Here is a 27,791-nt window from a genome sequence, read left to right on the forward strand (position 1 = left end):
CAGGATGCCTAAAAGAGATTGCTATCTAACAATACGGGCGCTTGTTGTATCCTGACTCTTTTATTTGTTACTGGATTTGTTCTTTTGTGTAAATTATATTTGTATTGTATTGTTTTGAATACTTTTTAAAGTGCACTTGTCTTTATATAGGCAAAAGTAGCAAGTTAAATTCAGTCTTTACTGCTATTGCCAACACTAGCGTTATAGATTATGTGTTTGTGGGAACACGCGCATAAAAAGCACACATAACAGTAACTTGACCGTAAGTTAACGTCCCTTAGCGGGATAGCTTAATTTTTCCATACAACTCTCGAGTGGAGAATAGGACCCTTGGGTTTCAAGTAACACAAAAGGTAATTATGCGAATGGAATTTTTTCACATAATTCGACATTTAAAATTCCGTGTCGGCAACAATTACATAAATAAAATCTCCCACCTCGTTAGTGTCTTGGGCAGAAAACTCTTTTCCTTTTTTAAAAAATCCGAGAGTAGTATACTCTCCTTAACCTACTTACATAATACTTGATCTTTTCTTTTATTCGTAGAAATTTGCTAATAGCTAATCCCAAAAGTAGGTTAGCAACGTCTCTCAAATCTGTAGATGAGTTCTAACGAACCTTTAGTCCTAAATAGTATTTTTTACTAGAAAGCATTTTAAAGAGAATGAGGCTCTAATTAGAAATTTAAATCAATTTTAAGGTCAAATGAAATAATATGTTAAATAAAAAACAGATGACTATAAACCTTAACATATTTTACCATTGCGTGATTTTAGCATGCTAAATTCGAAAATATGGATTTAAGACCCTTTACCTACAGAAATGTTTCTAGAAGCAGTATCCTTGTGAAAGAGTTCGTGCCACTTTGCCTATTTCTGCCGCAAAGCTGTAATGTCAGCATTATTATGTTCCGGTTTTGAAGGGTAAGGGTGCTGGAGAAGATCTTGTCAACTTATGTCTCAGGGTAAAGGACGCAGTGGCAGTGCCCCTCAGATCTTTGCGATTTAAAGCTCTGAGTGGCGCTGCAACTGTCAGGGACAGGCTTGTAGCTTACCATCAGGCGCACGACTTGTTCGTCTCGTCATTAGATGTTTTAAAAAAAATGTTTGCTGAAACTATAACAGGCAGATGTAATGACGTAATATAGGAAACAAATGCCGATCGCTCTATCGAATGGGGTGTAACCCCAAAACGGAAACTTTATCAAACAAAATTGTTATTTTCACATAATATTAATAATAATCATGTTTACGTAACACAGGGCTTGGGGCACGGCAGATGATATTGATAAGAAGAATATTGAAAAGATAAAACAAGTATTGGTTTTATGTCCCCTCGAGGACAATCGATCGATTTGATACGTTTAATAAATTGTTTCCGCGTATTGTAACATTCGTTATTAAGGTTGCTTTTAGAATACAGACTTGATTTGCCAGTAGCGCCACACTTAGAATTACAGAAAACGTATAATGCTAAGCACATCCTGAATTGATTGTTCTTGGAAATGTACAGGATAAATAAAGAGAACTTATAAGTATAAAAATTCATATATTTGCTTAAATATGCATTTAATTTGTTCAGATAACCTAATAAAAATAATATTAAAATTACCATCCACATGACGAGGGTTTTGTAAAAGCCGACACCGAAAAACGTCGGAAGCATTAAGTGGGTTGTGACCTTCACTGAAATAATCACAATTGCTTTATCCACACGTAGGTTAATTCGAGCCAAAATTCCAGACAGACTCGCTAACACAAGCGGTTGGATTTTTGTCGTTTCTTGAACCTCAATCCGTGAAACGTACCACCTAATGGAAAGTGACGATGAGGTCGATGATGGAGCATGCACTCCTAAATAATGTCTGTTCACTCTCGCCTGGAAAAGGCCCAAGTTATATTGTTCAGGGAATAAGTCTGCACGCAGGGAATTCCACTTCAGAGCCATTCTCCATATACTTGACTCGTCCACACATTACCCTCGCACGGAATATTTAGCCTTTTGTCTCAAGGTCTGCCTTAGCTGTATTGCGAACGCTGTATTGCAAATGTCTATAGGTTATCGTAACTTCTTTCCATAAAAAAAAAATCATAACTCGAGCTGACTTTAGGCAGTAAACTGAATTTTCTAGATTAACTCAAAAAGTGGCTTTAATACGTAGTAACTATAAATAAGTTGTGATATTCATTTTGGCATCAGATAACGCAATATGATATTTGCATTGCTGTTTTTCCTTTGTTAGTGTACAAAATGTCCTCTTAGATAAGTGAGAGATATTGTTACAAGCACTATTTGCCTAAACAATATTAATATATACAAATATACTTGCAGCAGCAGTACAGCTTCTTGTGAAAGAGTGCGTCTTAGGAAGTACTGCCCACCTTACCTATTTCTGCCGCCAAGCAGTAATGTCAGCATTACTGTGTTCCAGTTTTGAAGGGTAAGGGTGCTGGTGAAATTACAGGCACATGGGACTTGTCTACTTATGTCTCAGGGTGACGAGCGCAGTGGCAGTGCCCCTCAGATCTTTGCTATTTAAAGCTCTGTATGGCACTTCAATTGTTATGGACAAGCATGTAGGTTACCATCAGACGATGACTTATTCGTCCCGTCATTTATTATAAAATATAAAAATATAATACAACAAATCCACTGTCTAAAACGTACAATCTGTATTGCACAAACAGTGGTACGAGTATACTGCGCTGTTTCATGTGAGTATGATTGCTAGGACTAAAGGAAAATTGCCAGAAGAAGACGGGTAGCATCATCTTCTACCCATCTTGGCTAGAACTGCGATCGCCAACCCGCCTGCCAAGCGTGGCAATTATGGCAAAATCCTCCCCCTATGGTATTGTAGACTAGGCAGTATGAGTACAAATACTGGCTGAATGAATATAGAGTTGTGTTTGGAATTGTATAAAAAAAATATGATGTAAAAAGAAGAACATCTGAGTTGTTCTGGAACAGGCTTCGATCAGCTTATACGTAATAAATATCTATTCATGGAAATAGCCCAGTATCTTTAAAAAGTGCCTCTACTCGAACTGCCTAGGGATATACTATGCAGTATGAGTAGAAATACTGGTTGAATGAATATAGGTTTGTATTTGTAATTGTATAAAAAAAATAGGATGCAATGTTTTTTATGTGAAAAACATAGCATTGTTGTCTATTCCATATGTGCTCAAATAATTAAAGCTGTACCAATCACAAGTCTGGTTTAATTCTGCCTTCCCCTTTCCATCATCGGGGGATAAGGCGTGGGCTGAGACATAGGCTGACATTGCAACGCTTCCACTGCATAGCCATTCGCTTATATGCGAACGGCCTGCAGACTTATTCCCCGAACGCTATAACTTGGGTCTTGAAAACTCACGGCGAGAGCGAATAGGTGTTATTTAGGTGTGTACACGGGTGAGATCGAGGTCTAATGCGAATTTATTTTATTGTAAAAAAAAAGTTCCTAGATTTTGTAACTTTTCGAAAACTGAACTTCAGAAAGCTAAAGTACATATGTTTTTGTTTGTTTTTTTTCGTAAAGAATTTTATATTACAAATACAAGTTTATATTTTCCTATTCAAATTTTTTTTTATTGAACTCAACATGCCTCTATGATCAACGTTTTCAGTAAGAACATTTTTGATCTTGTAATAAGTCTCACAAATCAATGTCATTATGATCTAATCATATTATTTCTAGATACAACAAAAATCAAACGATAAAATAGAAATGGTAAACGTTTTTCAAATTTATCTATATGTGGTACACTGACTCGGCGAAAATTGGGTCCGTAAATAGTAATGGTATCCTAGAAAATGACAATAGTATTTAAGGGTTAAGAACATAGAAAATTGACGTAATTGAGGACAGGCAAATACACTACATTTATCTTTACTTTCCGACGCACTGCTATACTGCGAACATAGGATTTATTTTCACGATACCTCTCTAAAAAAATGCCTATAGAAAGATTCTGTTGTCCTAATTAAATATTATCATATCACATTTTGCCATTAGTAGGGAAAAAATTAAATGCGTATTTTTTGTATGGGACCATATATTTAGTGCCCCATCGTTACAAAGTCTTAGTCGATCCTGTCTTAGTCTTAGTCCATAGATTTGCCCACTAAACGCGGGCCCAAACCTGCCTATACACTACCTATACGTGTCAGAAAATGTGCAAAAATTGCTCATAAATACGATTATTGATTGAATACAACCAATAATCATATATATATATACGTATACATTGCAATTATAATCATTATATTTTATTATTTGGCTTTTGTAAATGTTTAGACTTCATAAGTACAGTGTACATTATTGCATGAGTGTCTGGCTAAAAAAGTATGAAAACTTTGTTTGCCTAAAATGAATTATTATAATGCTTTTATAATCTATTAAATACATAAATTATTGATTAGTTTACTGCATTATGCGGTCCAAGCCGATTCTCTAAATACCCCTATTTAATTTTTTTTAAATATCATAGTTAAACTAAGTTTACCAATACTAATATCGCTTTCGAAAACTATTGCTTACTCGATAGGTCTTTTCTACGGCAATGACGCGAAAAAAAAATTGTGGGGTAGATTGAAAAGAAATCTATTTATTACTGTCGTCAGTTTTAAGATGCAGTATGACTCCAAATTTCGTGTGAATCAGTTGACTTGTGTTGTGTAGGAAATTTCTTAAAGGTGGTACACCGTGTTGAGTGTATGATAACCTGATAAAGTGTAATCAAGTATGTATTCGCTTATCAGTGATAACGCGAACAAGTGCGCAGAGTGGACCGTTCGATATTACGCAGCCACATTGAGGTATTCTATGCTGTTTACGTTAATATTTTTAGGTTCAATCGTGCTGTTTTTATATGTGATAGATAAATTAGGCCAACAACCGCACATCATATTGCTGCTTTTCATGAATATTTATTCATGTTAGTCTTATAAAATAGTCGCGTGTGATAAATTTTGTAGTTAAAAAAGGAGCTACTTATTGTTTTTTTTATGATACCAAATGACAGGACGAACAAGTACTGGTAGTAAGGGACACGCCTGTCCATAATATTGCAGTCCCACTCAGAGCGTTAAATCACAAAATCTGAGGGGCACTGCCACTGCGCCCGTCACCCTGAGACATAAGTTGACAAGTCCCATATGTGTGTAATTGGTTAAAATAAACAAGTAACAACACGATTTGTCGGCTTTGCACGTTAAACATCGTCCTAATGAATGACTTGATTTTGAGACAGGCCACAGTTCTAGAAAGTCATCGATATACTTATCGACTTCTTTGGCACGAATTTTATTTACAATATTATTTACAATTCCGGACCAAATTTCATGTGCCATATGGTGCTATGAGTAATCCATTTTAGTCAAAATTGTAAGTTACGTCCAATAACACACAATGCACAACATAAAGTGCTCCATAGCACTTACACACTTTATAACATAAAGTGCTAACACATGTTAGGTAATGTTTTCGTGTTTGTAGAATGATTTAGTACATTTTTGTTATCATTTTTGTTCTATTATTTTTCTTTACAAATAATCTATACGACTAGTGTATATTCCCTTTATGAATATTAGTGTTTTGTGTTCTTTTTATCGTTTTATCCCTGTCCTAATTTCACAATTCACTTATTATTTGTTTCGTGTGGATTGACAAACGTGTTATATAAAATACAATAAAATATTCCAGCACATGAACCCTGTAAGGGCACTACAATGATGATAACATAATTAATTATTAATTTCATATGCAATAGCATAACATTCTTTACAATTATAAAATATGTTAAAGTAATATAAAATGTATATCACAACAATTCAAATTGAATAATACATATAATAATAACAATATCAATACATATAGTCAAACTAATGCAATTTAATTTATATTTAAAATAAAAGAAAGGACGAAAACGAAAATTAAATAATCTAAGGGAATGCCCTTAAATTATAATGTATTAATTAAAAAATCGAATACAAAGAAAATGCCCTCCGAGGATATTTTTACCTGCTTTGTTTGTTATATCTAGTCGAATTTCCTGTTTTGCCTTATATTTACGTTTATATTTTTGTTGTTCCAGTGGGATGACAATGAGCATCAACAACAACAGCCTAACAAATAACAACAACACGACCAACATAAACAACAACAACAATGACGAAAAGGAAATGCCCGATCCTGATTATATCAAGGTATGTAATTTTGAAGATAGTCAAGTTGAATACAACATTGTATTTTCACATTCATATTCAGGTTTTTATTACAAGAATTGTATTTAAAGTATAATATTGTTGTAACTTTTCTCTTTGTTCTCTGAATCATCCCAAATAACTTTTAAGAATGAAATCCTGTAAACACTATAAAGCAATAATAGGAATAAAGTTTCTTCACTACTAAGAAATTAAATAAAAAACGTCTTAGCCACTCTTGTCAATTCTTTCTTACTTGAAATCAATGAATTTACAGGAAATAAGAAAATTGTTTTTGTTAGAGTTCTACTTTTTACTTTTTAATTGATATATTAGAAATTAATAAGTATACTTAATCATTTCTAATATATTAATTAAAATTGTGGTGGCCAAGGTAGCTAAAATGTTTTTATCTTTGAGGGCCCAACAAATTGTTTAGCAGTTGTATTCCGTATGCATCTTATCGAAAAACACCATCCTATTCTCTTACCTAACACGAACCAAGTCGCATCGATCCAAACCACGGTAAATGTGACCTAAATTTTTATTATAGTGACAGTCGTAGTAAAAACATCAATACATTGGAAGTGAAAATATAAAAAAGGGATTTAAAAAAAATAAAGTGTAGACCTTCCTTTACTTACTTACATTTATTAAATTATTTACTTTTATTACCTTACCTATTTCTGCCGCCAAGCAGTAATGTCAACATTACTGTGTTCCGGTTCTGAAAGGTAAGAGTGCTAGTGAAATTATGGAACTTGTCAACTTATATCTCAGGGTGATGGGCGCAGTGGCAGTGCCCCTCAGATCTTTGCGATTTAAAGCTCTGAGTGGCACTGCAGCTGTTATGGACAGGCGTGTTCACCATCAGGCGCATGACTTGTTCATCCCGTCACTTGATATTATAAAAAAAATATTTTACAAAGACTTTTTTACAAAACTTGAGCTCATTACACGTGTCTTTTTGATACAATCTTCTTGAGGCCGATTCAGGACTGCATTCATTCGTGGATTCTTTTGCTTCCTGTGATGTTTCCTATGTAATAAGATTGCATCGCGAACTTAACATCTTTAGTTTAAATTAATTTGAATGTAAAAAAAGTTGGCAAACTGGTTGCAAAAGTTAAATTATGAGAATACTGAAGCTATGCTTCATCCAATAGTGTGACTCAAGGCTTTGCTGATCTGTAGGATTACACGTGCATATACACGCGCGCACTCATACGTATATGCACTCACACACGCAGAAGCATTCACGCGCACACCCACACATATATACACTCACACACTCAGGCACATTCACGCACACATACGCACACGCGCGCACGCGAAAACACAAGCACACACACACACAACACACACACACATTCTAAATTTAAATTGTACTTTCAGTTTAAAAGTAAGTTTCAGTTCTAAAGTTGAATAGTGTATAAATGTAAAAATTATCTTTAATTTTATATTTTTCATATTTTGTTTCTCTCTTACAATGTTTAATGATTTCTTAGTAATGCCATGATATAGTATGTAGGTATTATTCCCTTGGTGAGGGCCTGGTGAAGCCCTTGTAGTACGTAGTAGATGTTGACCTTCTGAACGTGTTTTTGTGGAGACATAAACATATTATTATTATTATTATTAAAAACAAAAAGTCAATATTATAGACATAAAATACGAAGACGATAATTGTGAAAACAATTGTTAACCTTAAACTGTTTTCAATGGATTATACAAAAGTTTTTGTATTATTGCTTTCCATGAGACAAATTGCCAATTTGGCAAGAAACAGTACTATAGGCTCTGACTTAACTATATCATATGAACATACGAAAACTTGTAGCATTAAGCAAAATACACAAATTAATAAAAAATACTTAACTATTCAAGCCCATGAATCAAAAAATAATTACCACAAAAATCTGCGAAAACTTCGACAATACATCATTTGGAGCTCACGAAATTAGTTTAACGCAAAAAAGACGCATACCAGGATTAATAAATGTTCCAGAGCAGAAAACACATTAACTTTGCGCCGAACAGAACGAATGCAAACTTGGTAATTCGCAAATGAAGTTATATATTGCCGTAATTAAAAATGTTTCACCTCACTCCCCTCGCCGACCAATTGAGAATTTACTGCTTTTGATCAACGTTTTGTTTGTCTATCAAATTAACTTTTTGAATTCGGCTTGTTTACAAAATAATGAATAAATTAATGGAATAATATTTTTTAATTTGGATAATATTATTTAATTTCTATCGTAATAGGTGACAGTACAGTTTTGTGACAATGCGACCTCTTCCATCGTCATCCCACCTTTTTATCACCTTTTCCCTAGTTCCTGGCCACTTATTGTCTTCAAATTTTGAGTCGTTCGTTCTCACTTTGTTTCGTTCCGTCGTCTCTCTGCTTAGTCTCTGAAGCGAGCACTCCTGCTCGTCTTCACCGCAAATTTTGATCCGTTTATCAGTTTCCATTTTAAATCATGTGCGTATTTAATACCACTAACATCTAGTTATATTTGTAAAATACGGCCTTTTCGGGATAAGCCTCCTGTCTCACAATTTTATAGTATCTGTTTTTTAATATTGTACCTGTTTTGTATACCATTTTTTGTTACAACCTTTCTTTCACCTTTGTCGTATAAAATAATTTTATGTGACCGAGTAATCTATTTTATTGCTTCCTACTGGCGGTTTTCAACTTTTCACTGGCACCCGAACAGGGACAACAGGAAAAAAATGGTATAAAAAACAATATTAAAAAACACTACCTAGTTAAACACTATAAAATTGTGAGACAGTATACTTACCCCGAAAGGGCCGTATTTAACAAATATTACTAGATTTTAGTGGTATTAAATAGGCACATGATTTAAAATGGAAACTGGTAAATGGATCAAAGTTAGCGGTGAAGACGAGTAGAGTGCTCGCGTCATAGATTAAGCAGAGAGAGACGACGGAACGAAACAAAGTGAGAATGACGAGGCAAAGGAATTAAAGAACGATTCAAAATTTGAAAATAAGTGGCCAGGAAACGCAGAAAAGGTGATAAAAAGGTGGAATGAGTTTACACAGTTTGATCGTTAAAACGTTTATTATTTATTAAAAACCAGTTCTAAAATACGATTTTCATAATTCTATTTGTAATTGTAGTTTTTAAATTATTTTTTGTAATATTAATAAATGTAATATTTGTATTTCTGTATCGGAGACGTAAATGAGTTTTGTATCATGAAATTCCATGAGGTCTAAATGTTTAACTTTATTAAGTTCTACCATGGTCTAATAAATCAAAAGGATTACTAATTGCGGTACAAGAAAGCTATTTTTACACTGACAAACTGCAATTTATCCAAGCTGCTATAATTTCTAGTGATAATAAAGAAATTAACTAGATGGCGCTCATTGCACAGATTTTTATGGATAGTGCAGGCTATTATTTTGTTTTCTTTGGGATTGGTGCTATCTGTGTTAAGAAGCGTTAATATATACATTAGTTTGTAACACACAATGCCATCTATTGACACGCATATTTGTCAAAGTTCAGAAAATCATTTAAGGTCATGATAAATATTTGATGAATTATGAGGAAAAAACTGACGTCTTATATTTCATATTAAAGAGGAATTAATTTGATATCCACGGCTAATTCATCATACAAACGACTTCAGATTACTATAGGTACTTTGAGATTAACAATCGAGTATATAACCAGAAATACAGACGAAATAAGGGCTATATATTCGTGGTAACACATTAGCGATACAGCTCTTATAAATATGAACTCCCGTTTGCACTGAAATATAGATAGACCAACTACTGACTTGTGTGTACGTCTCCATATATTCCAAAAAAATCTGTATTTATTGTAATAAAGGTAATATATCTAACAATGCCGTGCTGTTCTATTCGGTGGTGTGGGAAAAACTGCAAAACATCTAATTACAAAACAAACGGAATCACATTTTATCGGTAATTAAATATGTAATTATGCAATATTCGTCCATTATAGCAAAGCTCAAGTTAACTGGTCGACTTGAAGTGAAGCAGTTGACGACACTCATTGACGACACCCGTCAATTGTTTCGAATTCGGGCTAGCCAATCGGAGCGCAGTTGTCACGGTAATGATATGGCAGAATAGTTTTCAAACAAATTAAATGACATTTCGTATCTATTTTTGGTTATACACTTCTGGACACATCTATTGGCCCACCTTAGAGTTTAGGTTTCGATGGCCCCTACCGAAATATGATTGCTAGATTGAACAAAAACTGTTGATGCAGTTTTAAACCTGATACATTTTACTATCTTTTTCGATCGTATTGTTTTAAATTTGAATTCAGAATACCATACGACATGGAGCTACGCCTAACAAATCGGATATGCGCCTTGTTAAAGGCAATTGATTTTTGAATAAAAAACATGTTTTATCAAATAAAGGTTTAATTTAATAACGCGTGTTGCCTCTACGATTAGGCATAGAGTTTATCAGCCGCTCTATGAAATTTTGAGGGATCATCTCCCATTCCTCTTCTATGGCAGTTTTCAACTCCTGCATCGTCTGGGCAACTGGCTGACGAGCCCTAACACGTCTTTTTAGCTCGTCCCACATGTGCTCAATGGGGTTCATATCTGGGCTTCTGGCTGGCCAGTCCATAACTGTGATGTTCACATCCCGAAGATATTCCCTGACGGTGCCGGCCGCATGGGCTCTTGCATTATCATGCATAAAAAGGAAATTTGGGCCCACATAGTCCGCGTATGGTATCACGTGAGGTTCTAAGCATCACGAATGTACCTTTCAGCATTTAATGTTGGCAGCCGTGGTCCTGTAACAACCTCAAGTTGAGTTTTGCCGCTCGCGGATATACCGCCCCAGACAGTCCATGAGCCACCGCCATAAGCAACCCTCTCTTCAAAGCAGCATTGTGCGAAACGCTCTCCCTTACGTCAGTAGACCTTCTTCGTTCCATCATTGCCATGTAACACAATTTTAGACTCATCAGAAAAGAGTACACGGCTCCAATCTTGCTGTGTCCAATTTAAATGACTGCGTGCGTAATGAAGGCGCGCTGTTCGGTGGGCTCGCGTTAGTTTGGGCCCATTAGCTGGCTTGTGTGGTACCATATCGCGTTCTTTTAACCTTCTCCGAACAGTTCGAGCGCTCACAGATACTCCGTGGAAGTCGCGAAGTTGGTTTTGTATCTCAATGGAGGTAAGGTGACGATTTCTCAAGCTAGTCGTCACGATGAATCGATCCTGCCTTTCAGTTGTGACCCGAGATCGTGGCCTTCCTTGGCGACGAACAAAGCCGCCAGTCTCTAGGTACCTCCGATAAACATTTCGGACCGCAGATCGACTTAAATTAAGTTAAGCACTCACGTTTCTTTGGCTGTGTCCGGCCTGAATAAGTGCCACAGCTTGGGCGGCGACTTCAGGTGAAGTATCCATAGATTGTTGATAGAACCTCACCTTAATGTTAAGAATAAGTAATGTTTGTTGCAAAACCAAAGATATCAATCACTTTTTCAAGAATTAAATCCAAGTAAACCAATAAAACCAAGTTTTCTTAGTATTCGATTGTTTGATATCAACAAACAGGCTCCAAATTGTCTTTTGTTTCTTTAAATTCTGTGTTCGAAATTCAAAAAAAGACTATTGAATGAAATTGTGAATGTGCCAGGTTCAAAACTGCATAAAAACTTTTTGCTCGACCTAATATAAAATTTTAGCTAGGACCAAACGGAACTGAAAATACAAGGTGGGCCAATAGATGTGTCCAGAAGTGTATATTCAATGAGATTAACAGTCTTCTTGAGTTATAGGTCCATGGTTCTACCAAAAGAAACAAAAAAGTGTATTTTGAGTTGTTGTGTTTTTGCTATTGGTATACATAGGAAATGAGGCTATTTTTTGGATCTAAGTCGCATCTATGGATCTAAGTATATTTGTTTTTTCAAAAAACCAATGTTTCGGGTCCTTTAGCGCATTGGCGTACTGCATCCGATTCGTAAACACATCTAGAAATCTCGGATCCACTTCGGATGTTACTTGTGCACTAAGTCCTATTTGAATCCGAGAAAATACGAATATCGCTTGTACACCCAGAGATAAAATGATACTTCGGACAGCTTTTTGTAAGCAGCAGACCTCCTTGTGAAAGAGTTCGTCCAGGGAAATACTGCCACCTTAGGCGCCTTGACGTCGAGTTGCGGACACTAGCCCGTTACACCAAGTACCAAGTACCAAGTACTGCCACCTTACCTATTTCTGCCGCTAAGCAAAAATGTTAGCATTACTGTGTTCCGGTTTTGAAGGGTGCTGGTGAAATTACAGGCCCATGGGACTTGTCAACTTATGTCTCAGGGTGACGGGCGCAGTGGCTCAGCCCTCAGATCTTTGCGATTTGAAGCTCTGAGTGGCACTGCAACTGTTATGGACAGGCGTGTAGCTTACCATCAGGTACACGACTTGTTCGTCCCGTCACTTGATATTATAAAAAAAAAGCTGTGACATTTCGGACCGTCATTTTTCGGATTTTTTAGGTTTTACAGCTCATACAGGTCCCATGGGTACAGCTGTAACGGGATTTAGATCTAAAAAAAATGCTCCATTTCCTAAAAAAATGTATTGTTTCATATCATAAATATAATAATTAAAAGAAATATGTCAGCTACAATATTTCGTGTTGCACACATTAACGCGTCATCAGTCAAAGAACTCCGTCTATTATTGACATTTACATTTTGGGGCCAATTAAAAACGGTCCTGTTCACGGTTGATTAACCACCCCATGTCATTAAAATCGTCTGGATGATAACACTGAATTGCTATGTCAATATTCTTTGTGCGACGCTTCTGCATATTTCGATTAAATACTAATAATAACTATTATATAATCCCCGTGTGCATATGCGTACACCTCCCAATATTTGTGAGTTTTTTTTCTAGAAATGTGGTATAAATGCGTGATGGTGGCTTTCATGAAACCTTTTCACCATTGTGCAAGTTTCTATTTTAGTTTTCTGCACTTAAGACTCGATACAACCTCAAATAGCGTTAGTTGATTCCGCAGTGGAAGTGTTGAATCAATCAATCAATTTACGTCTCTGGGTGACGGGCGCAATGGTAGTGCCCCTCAGATCTTTGCAATTTAAAGCTCTGAGTGGCACTGTAACTGTTTTGGACAGGCGTGTAGCCGGCCATCAGGCGCACGACTTGTTCGACCCGACAATTGATGTTATAAAAATAAAAAGTTTTTCAAATGGCTTCAATTTCGTTTATAAAAAAATAAATTCTGAAATAAAGCCAGTGTCCTTGCCAGTCAACTCTAGCAAAATAAGACGTATTAATACGGGAAAAATATTAATCCGAGCTGAGATAGTATCGACTCTTAAAAAGTTGTTCAAGGAGGTGACATTTTCAATTCAGATCTGACGAGTATGAGTTTGAAGGTTTGGAAACTTTATGATTGCTTTGCCGCGATTCCACCGCCGAAGTTGTGATATTTTGACATGCCACAACACAGAGTAATGCTTTCGTGAATCCACCCAAAACGAAGCCATAATACGATTCAAATGCAAATTGCAGATGTTCGTTGGTCAAGTACCGCGGAGTATGGACGAGAACGACCTGCGGCTAATGTTCGAGGAGTTCGGCCGGGTGCATCAGATCAACGTGCTCCGGGACAAAATAACCGGCGCGAGTAAAGGTTTGTACTTTTTATACCTGTTTCATACCATCAATTAAATGTTCGAAAGCTCAAAATAAAATGGTTAAATTACGCAATCTTTTCAAAATACTCCTTCAGTCATTGATTGCATTATGACGACAGAAAACGTACGCATATTTGGTGTATGGTACAGTCTTGAGATTGAAATGGAAAAGAACGATAGCATATTGTATCATTATTAAACCACTGCCGTTAACCTGATTTCCAAATTAGGATTTTTTTATACTATACAAGTACCGGAGTAGCGAAATGAACTTGGGGATACGCAGGAGACCCCAACCGATTTAGAACAGCTCATTTGTTGTTAATCCTATCAAGAATCAAACTGCCCGACTTCGTCGTCTAGCATATAGAATACCAACAGCTACGCCACGTAGTCGTCAAAATTTTAATATTCATGTAGTCCTAATAAAAAAAGATTCCACGAAGTCAATTACTTTGTTTAATTTAGACTTAGCATGATTAATGACTTTGTCGTAAATTTTAAAAGTAATTGTCAACAATGACACATAGTTTACTCAACACTATTTCAGACTGTAAACTCTATTCACTTATGACTGCTTGTTTAATTTAGTTTTATTCGTTCGTGTAGAAATTAAATATATTTTGTATTCAAATCTGTACATGTAAATCGTCCAACTACCAAGCTGTTGATTAATTGGGAATATCTATTTTTTTATATGTATAATGGTGTTCTTACTCCCACGCTATACATATATTTTGATTTCACTGGACTGGAATCAGCATCTGTTGTCACACCGGAACCGCTAACTTGTCAGAACGGTGGCCCGAGTGTGGCAACAGTCCCTGGTTCGAGTATATGTGGTTGTTAAACATATTTTTGCCGTAATGACAGAGCAAATCTCACCACTTCGAAGAAATATTTGTAATTGTTTTTCTTGTGATACCACCGCCTAACACTTTTTTTTAATATTTAGCTATACGACAGAACGATTTTCTATGTAATTCTGATTTTTCAGCATCGATGACATAAACTTTTAAGAATATACAACGCATGCTTTGAAGAGAACATTTCGTACCATTGTTCTGTTGTCAACAAAGGGTCCCGTACGTTGCATGTTGACATTTTTGTTTGCTTTGTTAAACGTCTTTTGTCTGAAAAAGCTCCTTTTGTCAGTTTTCATGCAAAAATGAACACTTTTGTTCTTGTACACGGGAAACGGTGCATACCCTTCGTCTAAAACTACTATGAACATAACAAATCTATTTATTGTTGGTTCGTGTCTTTTGGAATAAAGATTATAATATTCTGTCATCTTCAATCGCTAAAGTAAATATAAATAAATAAAAATATTAGACTACATCACATACGTTGCTCTGATCCCAAAGAAAGTAGCTAAATCACTTGTGTCATGGAAATCGGAAACGACGACGGTACCAGACCCGAGACAATATGAGGCCATGAGAACCATAGTGGCCTAACTCATTTTTTTACAATTTTTTCCAGTCATTTTGATAGAACCAGAAACGCCTAAAAGTGATACAACGAATTTTCACTAGATGGCAGCATAATCATTGTTATGGATTTTAGTCTGCGATCTAAACTTGAGGTGCCATACTGGCCTAAGTAAGATAGGCCACTATGGCTTGTCCATTGAATTAGGCCACTATGGTTCTCATGGCCTCATATAGAAAAGTTACTTTTTCTGCACTGACCCGACTGCGTGATCGAACTCGGGACCTCGGAGATGGTGACACCATGAAAACCGGTGTACCAGCCACTCCACCACGTAAGTCGTTATGAACTTTAACTTTTACGATTACTGCAAAATGGAATTGAAACTATTTTTTCCACATTTCAAATTAACTAACTTTTCGGGTTGACTTTCAGACGTAGCCATTGGACCTGCAAGAAGGCCGAAACGTTGGTTTGTTTAAAAAAACTACGCTTTTCAGATCCAAAAAATACGGGTGCGATTCGTAATATATAACAACATATTTTTAGTCGATATAACGCTCAACAGATATAATTAATTTATGGTATACAGACGTTTGACATATTCTTGCATGATATAAAAGTCACTGGGTATAATAGACGATTGATATAACAACTTTCAATCTAATATACCGATGGAATAATGTTCATTTTATATAAACACTTCAGATATAACATTCACTCAGTATAATGTTGAATGTGTGTGTGTGTGTGTGTAAAAAAAATATATTAATATAATTTCAGTGGTGTTTAGGTGCAACGGTGAATACACCGAATTTGTTTGCATTTCCTAGTTGGTTCGACTTCCTCGTGTGGGTTTAGGTTAGGTTAGTATATGACAAAGTTCCCAGAACCGCATTTGTTTGCATTTGCTAGTTGGTTCGACCTCCTCCTATGGGTTTAGGTTAGGTTAGTATATGACAAAGCTGCTAGAATCAAATTTGTTGGCATTTGCTAGTTGGTCCAACCTCCTCCTGTGGGCTTAGGTTAGGTTAGTATATGACAAAGCTGCCAGAATCGAATTTATTTACATTTGCTAGTTGGTTCGACCTCCTCCTGTGGGTTTAGGTTAGGTTAGTATATGACAAAGCTGCCAGAATCGAAATTGTTTATATTTGCTATTTGGTACGACCTCCTCCTGTGGGTTTAGATTAGGTTAGCATATGACAAACCTGCCAGAATCGAATTTGTTTGCATTTGCTAGTTGGTTCGACCTCCTCCTATGGGTTTAGGTTACGTTAGTATATGCAATTAAATATTCTACTTAAAGTCTTAATAAATATATTTTATAACACAAAGAGCACTTACAGCTATACAAATTTCATCGCTGCACTAGGTTCCTTCGCGTTTGGATACCACTTTCCACTTAACATAAGGTGGAGTGGAGCCATTTGCCTGTCATGTATAAAAAAAACAATTATATTTTGCGATTGTATACATTTCATGGAATAAAAAAAATTCTTATCAACATACTGTAGGGTGCTTCAACTATTCGTAAAACGAAATATTGTGTTTTATTATTTAATACATTATACTGGTACTACTTAGACCATTTGTTCATTATGTCACTTAATCATTATATCTAATGTTTGTTACACTGAAGGTTCATTATACACATTGAAATTATGCCTTTTATTGTTATAACTTTTGTTGATTATATGCAGTGAGTGATTATATCCCTAAAAATTATATCAAATGTTATTATATCAAGTGAAAATAGATTATTTGTTGTTATATCTTCCATTACACACCCGAAAAATACAGTTTCATTTCCAATAATAATACATTTACAATTTTCGCCATATGAAATATCGCAGTAAAAAACTCGTGTTCTTTTCACGTCACTCACAATCAGCGTGTCGTGTCGAACATGACTAAAGGATTTAAATAACGTTCTAAGCTTCCTAAATCGACCTGGCTTACTATAATAGCTTGAAGCAATCATCGATTCTATATATCTTTAACAGCTCTAGTTGGTTTTAGCGCCGTTCGCGTGACTCACTCAATATATTGTGCGTGCCATTTAGTAAGTCTAACCGCACCACTCTAAGCATTCTGCAACTACTTGAAATATGACTTCATGATTAGTGAATTACTAAGTACTGCTTTTGGGAATGGGAATTATGAAGTATTGATTTTAGGAAATGTTTTGAGCCAAAGCATAAGTAACTTTTTCAACTGTCCCTGTGTTTATTACTGCGATGAGAGTACTAAAGAGTAGCCACACTGATGCGTGTTGATGAGGCGAAGGATGTGTGTCAGGATAGCAAGTGGAAGGTTGTAGTTTCTGCCTTGGGGAAAAATGGTGTTAAGAATTTATGTATATACGAGTATAATATAACTGGCAATCGTGAATTACCTGGTCTTAAACTAGGAAATCACCTGTACTAAGACCGCCTGACTAGGGAACTTCCGAAGACAATCAGAACCAATCTAAAAAAGTTTTTAAATTGGTCTAACTAAATCACAAAAGCTCATAATGCTAATTGAGGGACCACTGAAAATAAGTAATAACAAAATTAGGTAGATATTAAAATACCCTATTTTTTTTCTACGAACTCTATTTTCTTTCTGCTGATAGTAGTGTTCTCTATTGTTCTTACTTCCAAAAGCAGTACTGCTATTTTCCAGGCGCAGGCGTAGGACTTGAAATTGTGTCCCAGGGTCATCAACATACTTTCTATATTAAAGGTGCTTTCCATAGAACGTAACGGCGGACTGTTTCCTGGTTTAACTTAATTGTTTCTTTACTTGCCTAAAGATCTTTCCCTCGTCCAGTTTTGAAACATTTTCACTCAAATCTCCTCTATGTGCCTAACTTTCGTTTTCACGTCATATAATTTGCATAATAGCTTGACTCGTAAGTAGAAGATCGATTTGTTGGGCAAGTCATTAACAGCTGGCAATAGCGTGCCGGCAAAGCTTTAAAGCTATTACGTGATATTTGCGTGACTGTACGAGCATGCGTGCCATTTTGTAAATGAGCACGCTCATAGTATAGGCGTAGTAATCGTTTTTCATACGTTTTGGGGTAATTTTCAGGACTCACATCGACCTAGGCTGTACATGAACATAGTAATTATGCATACGTAAATACATAATTGTATGTATGAGTGGTTACCTACGGCTACTTTTACCAGCGATGCAAACGGGCGTTCGTGAAACGCATGATTGCATTGCATCGTATGCACTGTAAGCAGCCTAACAAATTTTTTAATTGTATCTGCGTTTAAATTGTGTATCCATTTTTTTAGTACCACAAGTTGCTTTTGGTAGGAAATATATAACAATGTGTAAGTAAAAACCGTCTTAAAAAAATTGTAACTACCCTCGCCTTGCTCTGTTTCTCAGATCGTTATGAGACCATAAAAATAAAGACCGCAACGATCTCTGCGGATTCTTAGAAAGTACTATCAGGACATAATGGCGACTCAAGAGGTCGTCCTTGAGTTCCCTGTGAGCTGACCGTGAATCCGTCATACCCTCAACGTCTGGAATTTATTGACACTACGCGACACAAGTGCCAATAACCCACAAGTACTTCGTCTTTTAAAGGATTTCCGAGACATTGTTTTTTAGCCTACTTAAGCCGCTACGTTCGTCTGAACTTTGTCTGAAAGTCCTTTTTGGACTGGAATAGGAAACGACATACATGAATACACATAGGAAACAATTTATTTTCGGATGTATCGGTTGACCGTGACCATGCGACCTGTTGAAACTAAATTGGCGATTAAGATCCGGAAAAAAGATAATTTCATTTCTTATGGAATTTACGAGTTTTAGAATTGTTGTAATTACTTGTATAGCAGCGACAGTAATAGACCATGAGCAAAGAACTGATAAATATTGCATGTTATTGAGATAGGACGGTATTTTTTTTAAGGTACTCGATAGGTTTTTCATTGAATTTTCTTATGACTAAAAGGTCCTATCTGTTAATTCTCGAAAGGTTCTTTCGAGAAAGTCATTTCCTCTAAGAAATCTTATAAATATTGACAAACCTTATCAAGGATAGAGCTTGTGTACATGAAATCGTATTGTCTCTAGCCTTCGATGTCTTGTAAACAAATTTGTACCCAATTATTACTGTTGATGTTTACAAATACATTCTTAGAAGACGTCTATTCACAAATTCTAAGCAGCAGAGTTCTTTTTTTCCTGTTATTTGACTAAAAAAGTCACAAATGTTGTTTTGCTTTTCTTGGAAGAAAATTACGGCTGTAGGTACAGATATTAATGATGAAATTCGTCCTCAGAAAACTACATAGTTGGAAGGAAGCTTCGTTGTATAATGCTTTTGGAATTGATAATATTTATATTTTATAATTGTCTTACCTTTCTAGGAATATCACTTGAAGAATAATATTTTGTTTATGTGTTAGAATTAGCCGTTCAATGTTATTTTACCTACAGGTGCGTACAGATTTGCTCGATTTTTAATGATGTTTGATGATAAATGACAAGGCAAAAATGCAACAAATTTCTAGGCATTTGCGCCTAATGTTAATTCCACAGTCTCCATCGACAAAAAATACGTTGTCGATTGTCTGTGGCTTACACATTTATTCAATGTTGTCGGATCACACGTGTCGATCGTCAAAAAAACGAGCAAACCTGTACCTTATAGTGTGTGATTAATTAGAAGGTGAAGCATATTTTTATTTTGTTTGTGTCGTACAAACATAGTTTAGATATATTTGTTTACTTGTAAAAATACACGTTTGAACATGTTTATCGTAGTATTTCGTTGTCTGTCCTAAGCTTTGTTTGTACGAATCTTGCAGTTTAATAACTGTTGAATTTGTCATACGTACTTTGTACTGTATTGCCCTATACAAGGCTAGTAAACAAAAAAGTTGTCTCAATGAATAAATAAAATTATTGTCATGAGTATTTATATAGTGGGAGTTATTGTTGACACATTGTCTAGAATGCAGAAACTCGAAACTCACCACTGTAATACTGTATGTTATTATATTTCACGATTCAACAATACTTATCAAACAAGGTTTAAGTAAAACTTTAGTCTTTTATTGTAGTTCAGTGTAGAGATACTTATAACAATATATCTAAAGTTATGACGTCAATAATAACACCCACCTCGTAGAATGTTGTAATTTCTTTAGTGATTTCATTTGGCAGAGGTTGGTTATGCGACTAATAACCCCCACGTCATAGAATGTTGAGACTTCTTTAGTGACTTTGGGGTTTGTGATGTCAAAAATAACCCCCACCTCGTAGAATGTTGAGACTTCTTTACTCACCTTGTCCCTAGTGTCTGTCATGTGGATGTCATGTTATGTACAGCGTGCGCTTTGTTGCAGGGTGCTGTTTTGTGACGTTTTTCACACGCAAGGCGGCGTTGAAAGCGCAAGACGCTTTGCACAATATCAAAACGTTAAGTGGGGTAAGTGCGTTTTATGTTCTTACATTACATATACTTGTTACAGGATGCTTAATAATATTTAGCAGAATTTTAAAGCAGTTTTGTGTTAATTAATTTAAGAAATTGTATACATTGAACCAAACTCTCGTTACAATTCTTACACTACCTTTGCAGTTTAAAAATTTTGTTTATCTTTCAAAGTATCATTGGTATCTTAAAGGTCAAATTGTAAGCAAACTTATTTAAAACGTTTTTCAATTCTTAATTAAGACCAATTTACTCAAAATTATGCTGATATTATTATGACATCAAGTGACGGGACGAACGAGTCACGCCTGTCCATATGACCATTGCAGTGCATCTCAGCTTAAATCACAAAGTTATTGCCCCTCAGGTCTTTGCGCCACTGCGCCCGTCACCCTGAGATATAAGTTGCCAAGTTCCGGTGCCCGTAATTTCACCAGCACCCTTCAAAAAATAAAGAAAAATACAAAATTTAGTTCGAAACAATCTATGTAATTAAAAATAAATCATTCACGTAACTTTTCAAAAATTACCGCCAAACCATTTCTGGATTGGATGAAGGTTCCACTCTGTATTTTGAGCGTAGAAAATCATGTAAAGTTATGAAAATAAATATTAGTAATATTCCTTAACGTATGAACTCCCAACAATATATAAGTAATATCTAAAAAATATATATAATAAATGAAACACTCGTTTTATGGAAATCAGAAACAACAACGGTATCACAAAAACACAGACCCAAAACAATATAGAAAAGTTAGAACCCGACCGGTAATCTAACCCGGGACCTCAGAGACAGCGACACCATGAAAACCAGTATGCAAGCCACTCAACCACGGAGGTCTAGACGACCTATACTTGTGAATTTTATGTCTCAGGGTGACGGCTGCAGTGACAGTGCCCCTCAGATCTTTGCGATTTCAACGCTGCAACTGTTAAGGACAGTCGTGTCGCTTACCACCAGGCGCACAACTTGTTCGTGCCGTTACATGGTATTATAAACAAATGCTAATCAAACTAAATTTTACGGCATCAGTTACTAACATTGCAGCAATAGAGCTTCTTGCAAAAGAGTTCGTCCAGGGTTGTACTGCCTGCCACCTTACCTATTTCTGCCGCCAAGCAGTGTAATGTGAGCATTAGTTACTGCGTTCCGTTTTTGAAGGGTAAAGGTGCTGGTGAAATTACAGGATCATGAGACTTAACAATTTATGTCTCAGGGTGAAGGGCGCAGTGGCACTACCCCACTGATCTTTATGTTTAAAAGCTCTGCAACTGTTATGGATACGCGTGTCGCTTACCATTAGGCGCATGACCTATTTGTCCCGTCACTAAAAATCTTTAAAAAAACTATAGAAGACACTATTTATTCAACGCAAGTACAAAGAAGCACAAAGAAACTTTCCCCTTTCTCACTGCCTTATCTGGAAAACCGATCCATGAATATAAGGATATAAAATTATAGATTATTTCCTACTTTATTATCGCGAATGTAATGGACCTGTTGCTAAGATGAGTTCTATAACAATTTTCTTTATTACATTACGTAGACAAGGGGAGGTGAGGCGGTACGGGGAGACAAACATTTCTACTCGACATCGCATCCCCCAATTGTTACTGAATACAATCGAATTACTGACTCTTTCCTTCAAGAGCGAGCGTCTTTCTTTACAACTTTTAGGGCTGTGCGATTCATATAAAATTTTAACAGTATTACTGTAATTATTACACGGTAATACTAGTTACTTTTTAAAAATTAATTTATGTTTACCGCTGTAAATTCAGAAATACTTGAAATAAATAATTACACTAGATGATTATCAGAATTATTTCAAAAAATGATTTCACACTCCATTGTCACGGTATAATTCTGGTGTCAGTGGGGTACCACCGAGCGCGTAACCGTTCTGAAATATCAGAAAATATTAAATTCATACCGTGTGCTAAGAAACTTGTACTTAGTGACAATCAATAATGACTTATCGAATAGACTGAACGTTAAAACTAAAAACGAATAACGCCATTTTAGAAAAACTTCAAAACAACAAACGTATTATTTTTGTGTTATAAGGAGCTCGCAGTTAGTGTATCTGACTTGTAGACTCGAACAAAATTATTTGTAATGGCGCTTTTTACAAAATCTACTTCTTACGAAATATAATATAAATAAATGAATGTTAATGTTGTACTAAATAGTTTATATTATGCGTACACCTGAATAATTTTAGTTTTTTTTTTATTAATTACCTATTGGCAGGAATACACTCTTGACGACACAGTACACTGTATCATTTTGTCGAAATGATATTGAGTAGTCTAGTAGAATCAAAAGATAAATACTACATTTTGCAATGCGATTACACGTTTTTTTTTTTTATTTGGTATTGACCGAGATTCTCATTGTGTTGTATTTGTTTTTCGGCGGCATTTCATTTTCTTCTTTTTTTTTCAAACTTTGCTCTAATTATAATTGTGTAGTTGTAGTAATTAGGTAACATCTGAACCGTATTTAATTTATTGTATGTTTCTACAATAAAAAGTAACTATTACTGAAACAATAAATAAATAAAATTTATTTTTACATATAAAAACATTCAAGCAAAATGTTGAATGTAAACTTTTTAACAAATCATAATTTTTCAACTTACATTTTCTTTTGAGAAACATTGTCTATATATTATAAATAATTATTTTTATTAAACAACTAATTTGGTCTTTTATTAGTCGACATTTTATTCAGTCATTGTGTAAGCAAAGTATTTTAATAAATACCTTGCAATATATTGTGTAATTATTACATTTTTTACTGTTAATATTCACTAAATATTATTAAGAATATTTTTATGTTTACTTACTTAATCCATTTAAAAGACTTGCACTATAAAAAACTTAACGAAACAAAGGCTCTACACATTAAACGAAAACTTTTTATAAAAATAATATTATATTATCGTGTCATTTGTAAATATCATTTGTCAACCATTCTCACTTAATTTACTGTAATTTCTTTTCTGTAGAAAAAAATTTGCTATCACTGTAGCAATACAGCAAGTAGCTTAAAAAATGGCGTTTTCAAGTGTAAATTTATTTTGCCTATGTATTAAACGATTCTTTGACTTTTATTGCTTCTTTGTTTACAGTTTTTCTAATTCTAAAAAAAACTATGTGACAAATATATTTGGACGAAATTGCCATCCCTACAGACTGCCCCATCTCGTCTTCATCTCGGCGATAATTCAATTCTATTATATTATCAGGGTTTTCTCCCTCGATTGATTCAGACCTCCGCACAGGTGAACAGTGTATGCCGGAATTAATAGAAAATATTTGCTGATAGCTTTCTTTGTGTACAAAATTGACCTTTAATTGGTTTTGCAATATACGAAGAGGTTTCGAGTTACTGTCCAGGACACGTCATGCTAAAGGAAATACACGGTGGTCGTAATTTTCTTTTATAATATCATATCATTGAAAATATCAATATATAATATCAAGTGACGACACGAACAAGTCGTGCGCCTGATGGTGAGCTACACGCCTGTCATAACAGTTGCAGTGCCACTCAGCTCTTTAAATGCAAAGATCTAGGGCGCACTGCCACTGCGCACGTCACCCTAAGACATAATTGATATGTCTCATGTGCCTGTAATTTCACTAAGACCCTTACGCTTCAAAACCGGAACACAGTAATGCTGACATTACTGCTCGGCGGTAGAAACAGATAAGGTGGCAGTACTGCTGCTACTAAATTATTTACTTTACATAGGTATATAAAATCCTATTTGGGCCAACATGTTGAACCATTGCCTAGCTTCTTTCTTTAAATGTTTGTGTCAAATGGATTACTTGTAAACCTTCCGCGAAACTATAATTACTGACATAATAAGCAACACCTTTTGTTCCATAACTTTTTTCGAAACGTAATAAGTTTACCAAAAATAGATTATTAAATTTTTGTTGTACTATTTGACGTTTTTTAAATCTGCATTTGGTAGTACAGTTAAACGTGCAAGCGTCCTCCCCGAGGACGACCCCCACTCCGTGCTCCTGCGTTTTGCATCGGACTGGTATAAATTTACGCTAGCGTTCTCTTTTGTTACCCCAGAGTTATCAACGTTTAGCGCGATCTATTCAAATATTTTATTCTTATATGAGAGTAAAATACGATGAATTATTATAAGTCATGGAACAACAGTTGTTGTTGTTTATGATGTTAATGATATAGTCTTCCGAGGTTGTTAGTATTTTACAAAATTAAATAACCCTAGCTGTATCCTGCTTTGATGTAGGTGCCCATATCTTCTCTTCTCTTCTATCCTCCATCCTTCATCTTACCTGATTGAAAGTAGAATGAGGTCGACGATGGAGCATGCGCACCTAAATAATGCCTATTTATACGGCGAGCGGCTAGGGAGTGGAATTCCTTGCCTGCGGACGTATTTCCCGAACGCTATAACTAGGACCTTTTCAATGCGAGAGTGAAAAGGCGTTATTTAGGTGTGACCTCGACCTCATCATCGCTTTCCTTCAGGTGAGATGGAAGTCAAATGCGCACTTATTTTTGTATAAAAAAATATTCATTCTCGCTTTGAAAAGGCCCAAATTATATCGTTCACAAACAAGTGTGCAGGTAAAAATTTCACTCCATGGCCGTTCGCCATATATAAATGTGTAAACGAACCTAAAATATTTAAATCGTTTTACATGACGTAATTCTGTGGGGTCACGGGTACGATATTATTTTTGTATTTGAAAATGTCTCCTATGCGGTTAAGTTTGTAAAAAATACCTATTTTTACCACATGTCAGGTCGCGCCGGTCATGATCCCGATCACATAAGAGACGACTGTCAAAACTGCGTGTGGGTGGATAGTCGCATCTTTATGCGGGCCATTGCCCGTCTACACAAAGGGAACGGGTAGCCCATGCAAGGCGTGTCGTTATTACTTATTTTATCATTTCGACACGCACACATATACAAACGCATACTTGGGTTTGCGCAGGTTTAAAACCGGATCATAACGCACTTTAAAAAGTGTGTCTAGAAAAAACCGGTAGATATCAACTTCCCTTATACCAAATTACAAAATCATTTGCCATATGAAATTTGTCTAGTTTTTTTTTAAGCAAATGGACTTGCTTTTGACAACTACCTAGCTCTGGAGCAAAAATGGGTCTACGATGGATCGACCTCGCCCAGAAGATGCCTATTCAGTCGCACTTTGAAAGATATCCTATCCTATAAAATGCGTGTGCTCGGAAACAGTCTTGAGGGAATTCCATTTCTAGGCAGCGCCCATAATAAAAAATGACTGAAGATAATATCGACCAAGTAGGGATTATCACGGGCGAAATGAGCCAATGGAGCTCATGGTATGTCCATGAGCTGAACCGAAGTATGTTCTGTAGAAAACCGGCAGACAGGCAACTTTGCGCCTATGGCCTAAACTATGAACGTTAGATTCGAGTTTATCGTCGCCAATAAGCCTACGTACCACCTAATTAAGAGCCTCTAGTAGATATTTCGCTGAGCCATCTCACAGGTGACTGGTCTCACAGTAGGAAACTTAACTAACCTCCTACATTATGAGTACAAGTACATTGCCATTACATTGCCAGGTCGTCGTGCCTACGACTCCAAACCACCAAAGTCGACAGCGGTATGGTTCATGACGTGTAATTCCCCGATATTATATCGTATATTCGTTCCTTCAACGTCTAGTCGCTGCACGTCCCAATTCCCGGAACGTCTAGTCTAGATGATGCAAGCCCCTAACCAGCATTGGGCCAGTATAATGGACTATGGCCCTAAACCCTGAAACCGTGAGACGTTTATTGGATTGGTTGATGATGAAGTCCGTTCGAACTTTTTTGTGTTTCACTTATCGATATATGTAAACTATGAGACAAACAGACGACTCTTTTACAACATTATTCAACGGAACTAACAATTTTGACGAAAATTAATTGTATACACCACAATTCAAGAAACAGTTGATAGCTTTGCAAAATAGAACTTGTTTATTTCCCTGTAGACGAATTCACTTAGACAAAACCGTAAATTTTTAATTTTCACCGCGTAGGTATTTAACCAACTAAGTTATCCAACTTTGAAATAGCTAATCACATAACTTGTCTAAGTTATGAGTTAAGATTTAAGCACAGTTGTTACTTTCAACCCGTCTTTTGACGTGTAATGAACACCTCGTCTTAACAGCTACGTGAAACTAAATTGTTTCAGTAAAATATGTTTCGTTATATTATGAATGTAATTGTTGTTGGCAATTTATATAATAAAATTTGTCTGACAAATAACGATCGACACATCTTTTTTTTAATCAAGTTCAGAAAAAAACCTCCTCCGGTTTTTAACTCACGTGTGTTTTTTTTACGCTATTACCGCCATTTGTGAACCGATTTCGATGATTATTTTTCTGTTGTTGGAAAGGAGGTGCCTCAGTATTGGACCCATTAAAATTTGAAGATAATATTCCACTTCTAGTTGTAAACTAGTGGTCGGTTTTTTAAGTTACAAATACACAACGTGTTACGTTAAGTTTCTTTTGTTGTATTATTTAACGGAATGGAAGCTAATTTTTATAACGAAATCGTATATAGCATAATTTATAACTTTATTAGCATAAAGAAATTTATAATGAACTGTAAATTGTATAACGTACAAACAAAATCCCGAGACTGCGCGAGTATTCTCTGGAAAACGCGCGACCTGGTTATTGGCTCATATCTAGTTTGTATCACAATTGACATGAAAATTATGCAATGGATACATTGGCTTTCATTCCGTTCCGAGAGAATGTAACTTGAACCTTACTCCCTGGCGTACACATGCATCATCATCGTCCTAGAAATAAACCCAGTGTTTGGGATCGGTGATGTATATCTGCTTCAGTTATTCATTTATACCACCCTTCTCTGCGTTGTACGTGTCTTTTTTTTAGAGATATCATTTTT

The 27,791-nt window shown here is 35.6% G+C and overlaps 1 protein-coding gene across 5 annotated transcripts in view; it reads left to right on the plus strand.

The window, feature by feature from the left end:
- The window catches only part of LOC113226956 (CUGBP Elav-like family member 1), a 772,855-nt gene that overhangs the window by 531,271 nt on the left and 213,793 nt on the right, over positions 1-27,791 (plus strand). For all 5 annotated transcript variants that reach the window (XM_026459779.1, XM_026459775.1, XM_026459778.1 and 2 more), the window contains 3 exons: positions 6,102-6,213; positions 13,806-13,926; positions 20,731-20,813. In XM_026459779.1, the coding sequence (XP_026315564.1) occupies positions 6,102-6,213; positions 13,806-13,926; positions 20,731-20,813 (316 nt within the window). The remainder of the gene's footprint in view (positions 1-6,101; positions 6,214-13,805; positions 13,927-20,730; positions 20,814-27,791) is intronic.

This window comes from Hyposmocoma kahamanoa, unplaced genomic scaffold (genome assembly GCF_003589595.1).
Source record: "Hyposmocoma kahamanoa isolate Upper Pololo Valley unplaced genomic scaffold, ASM358959v1 202, whole genome shotgun sequence".
NCBI lineage: Eukaryota > Metazoa > Arthropoda > Insecta > Lepidoptera > Cosmopterigidae > Hyposmocoma > Hyposmocoma kahamanoa.